We start from the raw sequence: 11,090 nt of genomic DNA on the forward strand, positions 1-11,090 counted from the left end.
TATAAAACTTGGATAAAGCCAACGTTGTAAACAAAGAATATTTATTTAAGCACATAAACTTTTGCCGACATTTAAAAAAAAAAAAAATGTAGTCGTAAATATGTTTTGAGATAATATTAACAGAGAAGAGCTCCGTCGCAGGATTTCTACTGGCGGGAAGCATCTTTAAACATAAACGATCTTTTCCGTGACGCATCTTTCGCGCGAAACTCAACCTGGAAAGCTACGGCTAAAGTGGACGGGTTGAAAATGAGTAAAAAAGACAACGGTAAGTCAAGACTTCTCGTCGTGTCAGAAGGTTTCGTGTTGTAAAAGAGCGAACCGGCGTATCTTTCACTCGTATCGAGATGACGACGCTTGTTAGATGTCGCGCGTAATAAGTTGTAAAGTTTTAGCCAAAATCGTTACCTACGCACGTACCCAGCTCATGTTAGCTGAGCCGAATGTTTTTCGCAGGTTTCTCTTAATTACGTCCACTTTTCCAAAATGACACCTTTGTTTAAAAAATAATAATAATAATAATATTACATGAATCACCTATGTTGTGTGTAACGTTGCTGTTTAAGGAGGTAATTGTATCGGAAATGAAGATGTATGACACAAAAGCTTCCAGGCCACCGAATGATAATATTAAATACAGCATAAACCTCTAAGTTGTGATATGTAGTCGTGTTTTAGTTATATTAAGTGTATTGTAGTACATTTAGGTACAAGCTCCAAAAGTAGAACCTGATTGTCCTGCTGTCAACTGTATTTATTTATCTTTATTTTATTATATTTTGTGTGTGTATATAGTCTGTCTGGGTGTATTTATTCATTAATCTTATTGTCTTTCTAATATATATATATATTTTTTTTTTATATCTCATATCTATACATATTTGTGATTTTTGTCATATTGTTTTTCTATGCTGCTGTGGCAACCGAATTTCCCCCACTGTGGGATTAATAAAGTCTAAATCTAATCTAAAATCGAATCATTCATTTCCAGGGGCGTCTGTCATCTTCGCCTATCTAAACGAGAAGAACCGTCCCTACAGTGCTCAGGATGTCTTCTGTAATTTACAAAAGCAGCACGGGTTGGGAAAAACGGTGAGATGAGCACATGCATCAGTGCGACGCTTTTGTGGTGCGGGCACGAAGCCCACAGGTAATGATGGATTACGTATTTGTTCTACTAGGCAGTGGTCAAAGCCATGGAGCTGCTCGCTCTAGAGGGCAAGATCAAGGAGAAAATATACGGCAAGCAAAAGATTTTTTTTGCCGATCAGGTTAGTGAATTCATCTAGGATCACCTGCACGTATCATCTTGTCCGTCTCAGATGAAACCGGTCATTGCTGCTCATCTTTCCCACAGGCTCAGTTCAAAGATGTGAACGAGGCAGACCTGAAGGCGATGGACTGTCAGATCTCGGAGCTCAGTGCAGAGATGCAGTCCCTCACCCAGAGCTGCAGACAGCTAGATGCAGGTGGGTACACCGCTGATCTCTGCAAGTTAATATTACTTGTTTCCAGCAGCGAAAGATGTACTCGGATCCTGTAGAAAAGTAGTAAGTACCGATGCAGCAGTGCAAAAAATACTGAGCAGCAAAATGTAGTTCAAGTAATCAAGTACAAATACGATGGTCCCTCGGACTGATAATGTATTATATATGACATCATTAGTTATTTAACACTGAAACATCATTGTTTACGCAGCATGGTAACTGTTGTGGTGCTGCAAGTGGAGTTAGTTTAAAGTACTTTATATCCACGGACAGCAGATACACCTGAGGGGTTACTGGGAGAGAAAAGTAGAAGAAAAAACTTCAGGTCCACAAATCTGTCTTCAGTTTGTTTCCTTTTTCTCTGATCATTTATTTTTTGCTGAGATGTTGGCTCATTTAAACATTTGTTGTCATAAAACCATGTGAGAAGTTAAGAGGGAAAAATCACTGTTCGATGGAGCTGTTAACAACTCGTAGACATCTGAAATATGACCCAGACTCCACGTTGATTTTAGCAAGAGGTCAAAGGCCAAAAAGCTTGATATATTATCCAGTCTTTAAAATCTTCATCTTCATAAGAACTAAAGCTGTCAAATAAATGTCGTGGTGTAGAAAGTGAAATATTTCCCTTCTAAAATGTAGTGGAAGTATAAAGCATCATTTCATGGAAATGGTCAAGTAAAGCACAAGTACCTCAAAATGACTTTTGTGTGTTAGGTTTAAATGAGACGTGTCCGCATTCTCCGTGAATATAATTTTGTTGTGCTGCGATTCTTTGGACGGTGATGTCGTGTAACGTGCGGAATCTGTGCGGACAGAGCTGAAGGAGCTGAACAGCTCCCTCACAACAGACCAAATGGTGTCGGAGATCCAGGAGCTCAAAGCAGAGTGTTCTGGGTACGGAGCGCGTCTGGAGAAGATCAAGTCGGCCACAAATCACGTCACACCAGAAGAGAAAGAGAAGGCGAGTGTTTTTTTTCCCCCTGCAGCATACCTCCTTCAGAGAATATACTGTTGGGGAGTTTTTCCTCCTATTCTTTACAGCAAGGTACTATTTAATTATTTTTGATTTACAGGTATATAAAGAGCGAGATGTTTACGTCAAAGAGTGGAAAAAGAGAAAGAGATTGGTAACGTATATTTTTACATCCAAGAGTATTAAAATGATATCTCCTGTAAATTCGGGTATTTAAACGCCCCATATTGTATGAATACAACGTCCTTTGGTTTTTACACAGTAAAGGGGGTGTAACACACGGTAAAGTAAGCCGTTTGTACTTCCGTACCGTTACAACAGCATATCGAATTTCAGTATAGTATGTTGTCCAAAATATAAAAACATTTTAATACTTAAATGTAAAAAAAAAAAAAAGGAAGTAAATTCATAGCATGTCGTCCAAATTATGAAAAAAAAAAGTCATGCTATAGCATGTCGTCCAAATTATGAGAAAAAAGTCACACTTTAGTATGTTGTCCAAAATGTCATAAAAAAGTCAACTAAAGTATGTTGTCAAAACTGTCATGAAAATTTCTTGGTATAGCATGTGGTCCAAAATGTCCAATAAAATATCAATAGTATTGTGTGTTGTATTTTGTGTGAACAGAGCAGACACAGAAGCAGGAATAATAAATACAAAACAATTTTATTGAATATAATGACGTAGTGGAGTTATATAGCATGTTGTCCAAACTATGAAAAGAAAGTCATACTATAGCATGACGTTTTGAACGACATACTATGGTATGACTTTCTCTTCATATTTTAAACGTCCAAAACGTCAAACGAATTTCATCCTTTAATATGTCGACCACCGCTTTCATTAATAGAGTCCGGTGGAGAGCAGAGCGATATTTTATCTGTTTTCTGATTAAAGATATCTCACATGGTCAGAATTCTTTCCATAACGCAGTCAGAAACGTGTAATTACACTTTGAACCTGTCAGCAGCAAGAAAAGGCGGGCGGTTAGTTAACTTAGCTAAAAGTCTATAAAGTGTACATTGTACCTCGGTAAGTCGGCCCATTGGTATTTTGTCAGTATTGGGGTGGTTGTCGTCTGCCGTCTCCGAATCGGGATGTTAGGACTCCGTGTAAAGCACCAGAAATGTTACAACATGGGACCTTGAATATTTGTTAGCGTGATGTCCGTTTTCTAAGTGCTAGTACATGGAAGAAGAAGTTGAGGAGTTTCCTCACACTCGTGATCGTACTGCTTTGATTTAAAGAGGTTAGTTGTTTTTAAATGTTGCTGTGCTTTGTCCCTGCTAGGCTTCAGACATGATAAACTCAATCCTGGAGGGATATCCAAAGAGCAAAAAGGAGTTCCTGGTGAGTTCAGGCAGCAAATAAAATCTACTTTACAAAAGCCTAAACTTTCTATCACGACCTGTTCTGTGTTCTTGCAGGATGAAGTTGGAGTGGAGACTGATGAGGACTGCAAGGTGGTTTTTCCAAGTACTTGAAGAAGAAAAGAACTGTTCAGCTTCGACATCGATGGAAGCTGGTGAGGTGCTTTGCTGAGAAAATGGATAACGCATCAGAGTGACCTGAGCCACAGCACGATCTTTATTTATGGCCTTTCTTTTTGAACAAATCGTTTATAAATTCAGAAACGTGGAACCAGAAAAACAACATTCGTAAGTTAAAAGTATATTCATACAAAAAGCATTTTTGTCATTTTTGAAACACTGCGCCACATTGTTTGACAGCACTGAGGGATTCGTGTTGCCTTAAAGTCAACGCCGGTTTAATTTTTCCCATTTTAAGGCTGTTTAATCAAACCTGAGCATATGGTGAAAATGCCAAAGATCTATTTATTAAGCTCTAGCTCTAGATTCTTTGTTCTTGTACATGTTCATGTCCATCCTGCTGTCATTTCTTTTGAAAACATAAATGAGCCACAGTGTATGATAGTTTCTTCTGTTAAATCATCTGCTGTTCTGTTTCTTTGCTCAATATTACTGCCAAGCTATTAAATGTTCACGACAGTAACTTCAGACGCTGAAGCTCGATAATAAATTCCCAATTAAACTCTTACTTCTCAATTTTTCTTCAAAACTTGAAAGAGGTTTTACAGGTTCATTAGCTGCACGGACGGAGCGCACTGCCAAGCTATGTCATCTGCCCTTTTCTGCTGTCGTCTCGCACACTTTATTTCCACATTTGTATTTTAGGTCAATTTAAAAGTAAAAACATAAATACATTCATTTACATAGATTGACATCTTTTGGAAGGTGATATCCACCAGTGGCGACTGTATCGGCTACAGCTGTGAAATCGAATGGACTAAAATACAACGTTTTCAGTTCAGCCGTGAATTCAACCTTTACAAAGTCGGAGGTCTTAATTTCAACGGGTTTCTGATGTTCTGTCCTGTTTTGTTAAACACCTCTACAACATTAATATTAACACAGTTCAATTATACCTCTCTGCCAGTGTAAATCAAAACTATACATTATTCCCTTTGTAAATGTCGAATTTTTGGCTCAGCCGTTGTATTGGATCGCATTAGATCTTACAGATGTAACTACTATTGTGGCCACTAGGTGTACATGGCTTTGATAAAAGACCTATTAAAAGGAGAATATCGAAAGCAGCGAGACAAAATCTGTGATTAAAGCCACAACAGCAAAGCCACTGTACGGAAACAAAACGGTCAACGCCATCATGAACACTAAGCTTTGACATCTACGTAAATAACACCTGTTTTTTGTCGAGTACCTACCGAGCAGCTGGAGATCTGAGTGGTTTTCACCAGGACCCAGTGACCGGTGCAGTTTAGACTGAGGGTTTTCAAAGTGGAGGTGAAAACTCAAAAGAAGGCCGTGCTGGCGGTTGCACTGTTTGGAATGAACATTAACGGATCATGAACGCCACTGACAACAAATGTAAACAGCATTTATCTTGTTGGCATTTAAACCACTGATATTTCAAGTGATGCGATTTTAAGTCACTCGATTTAAAAAAAAAAAAAATAATAATAATAATCTTCCAAATAAACAAACATGTAGAACAGCCTGTATTTAAACAGAATCTCTTCACGATGGGTGCGTTTGTAGCACGATTATTACATATGTACAAAATGATTAGAGCTCGATTCTGCCCGTCACATTTTTGATTTTACCGCCTTCGTCGGCTTGTCACAGCTGCATTTCCGTGAGCTGCATGTTTTGTCACGCTGAAAGAGTTGGTTTCAGCCAACGCTCCGTGATAACATGCGTCCTCTCGCGAACACAGGTGGACTGATAAGTTACCCTGCAGAAGTACAGCAGGGGAATATTCTCCCATTTGTCTGCCACGGTTCAGAAGGGACTCTTGTGTTTGTGCACTGAAGCCGAGGAGCCCTTTGGTTTCAGCAGTCGCTACGCCATCAGTTTATTCAATCTGTGAGAAGAGACTAGCTTATGAGACCTCTCCCGGTTATGAATTTGACAAGAATGCGGCGACTCGAGTCACTGCAGACGTGGACTACAATTAGATGCACACTTAACACGTGAACTAATTTCATTGGCTTCTGTATTCTCGTGTTTTCCCTGCATTTCCTAGTAAAAGCAGCCAAATGAGCTACATGAGAAAGAGATCCGTTTTAAACATCTTAACTGCTCAATCCAATACAGCTTTTACATCTCTGCCCACAGCGCGTGACGAGGTAATCCAATTGCAGCCAGGGTGTCGCTGATGTATTGAAGTCCGTGTAAATACTGTGGCGTGCCCTGAGGCTGATTGAAGCTTTTACTCCACCCGGAGAGGCCGGAGTAAGCCCAAAGTCAATTTCTGGGAGTTAACCCGAGGTTTCCCCTCAATCAATAAAGCTGGCCGTTGAGCTGCCGCAGGACTCCGACGACAAACTCCCGCAGCGTCTGGCAAACAAAAAAAACAAGCAGCACAAAAACTGGATTTACCCCGACAATGAATAAAACGATGCTCACCATTAGAACTACGTGGGATTTGTTGTGTACAGTCCCAACAGAAATGCTCCTTACCTGTGGCTTGCAGTGCTCCTCTATCCAGCTGAAAACGCAGGCGGACAGTTCTTGAAAGCTGCTCACTGAAACGGAGTTGCTGAAAGACTGGAACAGGGAGTCCATGATGCTCTGAAAGATGTTGAACTTGACCTGGTCCGACACCTGATCCTCTCCCTGCTGCGGGTTGTTCTGGTGGGCCTTCACTATGTGCTCATAGTTTCTAATAAGACAAGACAAGACAGACATGGATCTTTGATAAAGAAATGATGAACTTCTGTGACTCTTTTGATACCCTGGAAAAGATTAGTTTGCACGGTTGCATTAAAAGTCTAGATGAGGATGATAAGTCCTTGCATTTCTACTTTAGATCCAATATTATCAGCACTGCGGCAGGGTTGCCATCAAAGCCGCTCTAACTCAACAGTTTTCTCCCTTTTTTCCTTGATTAGCATTTCTGTTAAAACCCTTTTTTTTTTTCCCCATCTGTCTGGATGCAGAACATTCACGACTTCAAAATGCAAATAAAGCGAGTATCTGTATAAGGTTTAGGGAAGACTGAGTTTGCAAAAAAAAAAAAAAAGAAGTAGCCTGGCTGAGAACGTTTAAATCATTCGCTTACGTTTTCATGATCTTAAGTGCCATCACTTCTTTTCTCAGGATGGAAACTTCTTCTTCTTGCTTCTTCTTTTCTTTATGAAGAAAGTGGATGTAATCGATTGCTAAAAAATAAAAAAAAGAAAGAGTCTGCATCAGTCAGGGATTTCTTCATTACACACAGATTTAAGTGCATTTAGGAAAGTTAAGCATCATCATGGGTGTTGTTCCTCCACCACAAGTTTCTCAGGACCAGGGTGCAAAGGAAATGATCTAAAACACACAATTAAAATGTGTAGCTAAAAACATACATAAAACATACCTCAGACACCGAATTAGAAGACAATAACAGAACAACAGAGACCAGTTGAAATGCTAATAAGTGTATCAAGTAAGGGGTAACAAAAATATAAAACATAAAATACAGCGGCCAGTACGTCCTATAATAAAGGACTCAGTAAAGCAGCATTAATAAAGTCCAACAAGTTGCAGTGTTACATGTGCAAAGTGCTACTGCTATTTCCTCTTTCTTCTAGTAAAAGGAACCCCAACAAGAGTAGACATACGTGTTCTGCGTGATATTTTGTCCAACGCCTTTTTATTGTATAACGTGAGCACATGTGACTGTGACTGTGAAAAGGATGCTGAAATATGAAAAAGCAGAAATCCTGCCAGTTTTAGTACCATTTTCAACTAAGTAAAGGAGCAGTGCGTAGGATTTGGTGGCATCTAGTTACAGCAGACTAACCAATTAAATACTCCTCCAGTCCCCCGTTCCTTTGTTTAAGAGAGTCTCAGGTAACCGAAAACTCACAAAAACATAATTATAAATATTATACAAAATTGATAATAGATCCGTCTAAATCCTACACAATGGGACTTTAAGCACGCAGCACTCTATTGAAAAACTAAAAACTGGAGCTGGACAGAAAGATCTGACCTTTAGTAAATTATGTATCTATAGATGCATTTGCCCTGGCATGGGTGGCCTCGGGTCTCAAATAACTCAAGAGTACACCTGAAAAGGTACTTTGCTCAAATGGCAAAGTTACATAATATCTAAGGTATTCTTTGAAAATAGCCAAAATGACGAACCATGTTTACAGTTGACGACATCTTACTTTTTTGCAGTACAGTCGCCTTGCTGATTTTCTGTGCTCCCACGGCAAACTCGGACTGCTGCTGGCAGGTTGGTACAATTGACTGAAGGTCATCATAGCCTTTCTAATGTTAAAAAAAAAAAAAAAAAAGAGCCATTAGTAACTCCTGAAAAAGAAAGAACTACAAAACTTGAGAAAGTGTGTAGACCTACTGCACCTTACCTTGATCGCATCCCTACGCTTTTGCTCAGCTTGTGTGTGCGCTTGTCTCCGTCGATCTTTATACGAGTCCTTATATGACGTCTCATGCCTGTAGTCGCTGTCTTCATCATCTATTTGGAAACATATTAAGAAACATTTAAACAAACAAAAAAAAAACCATGCCTCTGAGCCATAAACAGCAGCAGCAAATCTTTTGGCTCAGCTAAAGAAAAAAAAATGCTAAATTAAATATTTTGTTTGTCATTAACAGAATGAAGATTAATCAAAGTGTTCTCGTTGGCCTGAAACCAGAATTTATAGGTTTAATCGTGAGATTTATATCCCTGGAATCATTACAGTGTTGGCTGCTCTGCCATCTTACAAATGTAGTCTTAACTGGACTAATTATCTCAGCGGAAAAATTTACTGATGTGGCAAGTCATAGCAGTGACTATATTGCACTTTAAAATTGCTTAGACAAGCAATTATGTGACAGATAACAATTTCATCGGAGTACAGAAAGTCTCATTATTATTATTACGGGCAATACAAGTGATGAGAAGCAGGAAGCAAAATGAGCGAAAGCAGCCTCAGCGTTTTAATATTCATCTTTTATTTTTAATGACCTGTGATATATAAATTATTATAAATTTATAAATTATATAAATGATTCCTATTATTTTTTAGAATTTTTAAATATTCAAACATGCAAATATTTACGTCACAATCTAACATATAAAAATGGTCTATTAATACTATCGGCGATATCAAACCCCCTCCGTTACAAAACAATACCTGTATTTGGTACTGAAGAGGCACTTGTTGAGCCGATGCTGTTGGCCCTGGACACCACGGAGCCCTTTCTGCCAGTTTCAGCAAAGAAACCTCAGAAGAAAGAAGAGAAAGACAGCAGTCGTCAAAGATATTCACTGCAAGACTGAGGACAGATTGATAAACATCTCGGATGTACCTACATAATCCGAGACCAGAAAGGTCAACTGTCACACGACCTTAACATTAAATGATTTCACAAAAGACAGGGTAAGAAGTGACTTGAGTACTCACTGGGGTCAAAGCCACTGTCGCTGAACGCACCGTCGGTCTGCCAAGCCATCACCGGACAGCAGAAGATAGAGAAAGGAGAAAATAGAGGCTGAGAGGCTGGGATAAGGAGGGGGGAAATTTGTGCTGTATATATATATATATATATATGTTGTCAAAAGACCAATAACTAGCCAGTCTAAACCCCTACAAAGCATTGCCCTGATTTGTCAAATTGAAGTATACAAAAAGGGAAAAGCTGGAGCAAAGTAAGTACTTCAATCACAGATGTGCTGTTTGATCTGGGACACCACAACACAATGGTCCTCTAATTTGTTGTTTCCAAAGTAGGGCCAACGATTTCAGCAGGAAAAATACTGACACACGTGTTCACCTACACTTTAATTATATTAAAATCTGAAGCAAGCTTACATTTTATCCTTAAAAATAATTTTTTTTTTAAAAAGGACACTGCTTTATTAACCATTTTAAATGACATGTCGCAGAGGTGTTTATTTGCAAGTCCATAACTGTGTGCGAGACAGCTTGCTTTGCTGGATTATCACCTGTCAAGGCAATGTGGGCCAAGTCATTTCCTATTATCATTTTATAACGCTGCTCATCACTAAATCTGCAAAATGAGCCTTCAAAAAAAGGGCAGAGGGCGCTTTGTTTACTTTACGAGCCGCTGAAGCTTCAGCAAGCTAACGGTGGCTAGTTGCGGAGCTAACAAAGCCCAGTTCCCACATTACGTGAACAAAACTTCAAGACAACACAAGCGGTTTGACGCTTCACACCGCTTTGCTCTCCCGCACCCGGACCCGCGGATGAATTTCAGAAAGAGTGAAGGTTTTGGTTAAATGTCTTACTTTCCAGTGGTCTTCAGGAGACGTGGTGGGGTCCGTCATTTTGGAACGCTAAATAACTTTATAATTTTTTTTTATTGCGGGTGGCATCCAGTGAAAAAGGTGCGTTAGCGCCACCTGCTGCATCGGAGTGTGGACCAGACCGGCACATCCGGGAACTTTGGCGGTCTGATTTATTTATTTTGTTTTGATTTTTTTTTTTTTAGATTAGACCCAATATCACGCTGCGGCTGACTTCGTCTGACTTTGATGGCCGGCGAGAGCTGCCGGTGGCTGCAGGGGAGGAGGATAAAAACCTTGCTGCATTTGTCTCACGATATTAAAACCTCTCAGGAGCGAAGTGGCTTCAGTTGCTCCTCTTGTTTACGACACTACTTTATCCTGATAGATTTAAAGTTTCACCGAGTTTCAGCTTCAGAGCAGTCATCACCTGTAGTTATCGCTCCTAATTTATTCTCCAGTTCACGTTTTACATGTGGACACAGACACACTGTAGTTTATCTGCTTTCTGATTGGGCTATTCTATCCTGCTTTCTAATTGGATTATTCTATCTGCTTTCTGCTTGGTCTATTCTATCCTGCTTTCTAATTGGATTATTCTATCTGCTTTCTGCTTGGTCTATTCTATCCTGCTTTCTAATTGGATTATTCTATCTGCTTTCTGCTTGGTCTATTCTATCCTGCTTTCCAAGTGGTCTATTAATATCCTGCTTTCCCATTGGTCTATTCTATCTGCTATCTCATTGGTCTATTCTATCCTGCTTTCCAATTGGTCTATTATATCCTGCTTTCTGATTCTACACCCCTACTACTTCAGGTGGCGTGCCTAAACTGACAA

At 39.4% G+C, this 11,090-nt stretch overlaps 2 protein-coding genes across 2 annotated transcripts; one reads left to right on the plus strand and one right to left on the minus strand.

Annotated features, from left to right (window-relative positions):
- The first annotated feature begins 220 nt into the window (after positions 1-220).
- Positions 221-4,522, plus strand: psmc3ip (PSMC3 interacting protein). The gene is made up of 8 exons (XM_069148692.1): positions 221-268; positions 992-1,092; positions 1,182-1,271; positions 1,358-1,469; positions 2,306-2,451; positions 2,564-2,617; positions 3,755-3,814; positions 3,892-4,522. The coding sequence occupies exons 1-8, from the start codon at positions 250-252 to the stop codon at positions 3,946-3,948; spliced, it is 639 nt and encodes a 212-aa protein (XP_069004793.1). The 5' UTR covers positions 221-249; the 3' UTR covers positions 3,949-4,522.
- Positions 4,029-10,310, minus strand: mlx (MAX dimerization protein MLX). Its single transcript, XM_069148691.1, has 8 exons — positions 10,256-10,310; positions 9,411-9,447; positions 9,141-9,230; positions 8,367-8,476; positions 8,166-8,268; positions 7,070-7,169; positions 6,469-6,670; positions 4,029-6,345 (listed from the first exon to the last, which is right to left on the minus strand). Exons 1-8 carry the CDS (start codon positions 10,292-10,294, stop codon positions 6,289-6,291), a joined length of 738 nt encoding a protein of 245 aa, XP_069004792.1. The 5' UTR covers positions 10,295-10,310; the 3' UTR covers positions 4,029-6,288.
- Positions 10,311-11,090: the final 780 nt, after the last annotated feature.

The sequence above is a fragment of the Embiotoca jacksoni genome, unplaced genomic scaffold (genome assembly GCF_022577435.1).
Source record: "Embiotoca jacksoni isolate LCO1_2020_lvr unplaced genomic scaffold, fEmbJac1.0.p SCAF_15, whole genome shotgun sequence".
Lineage (NCBI taxonomy): Eukaryota > Metazoa > Chordata > Actinopteri > Embiotocidae > Embiotoca > Embiotoca jacksoni.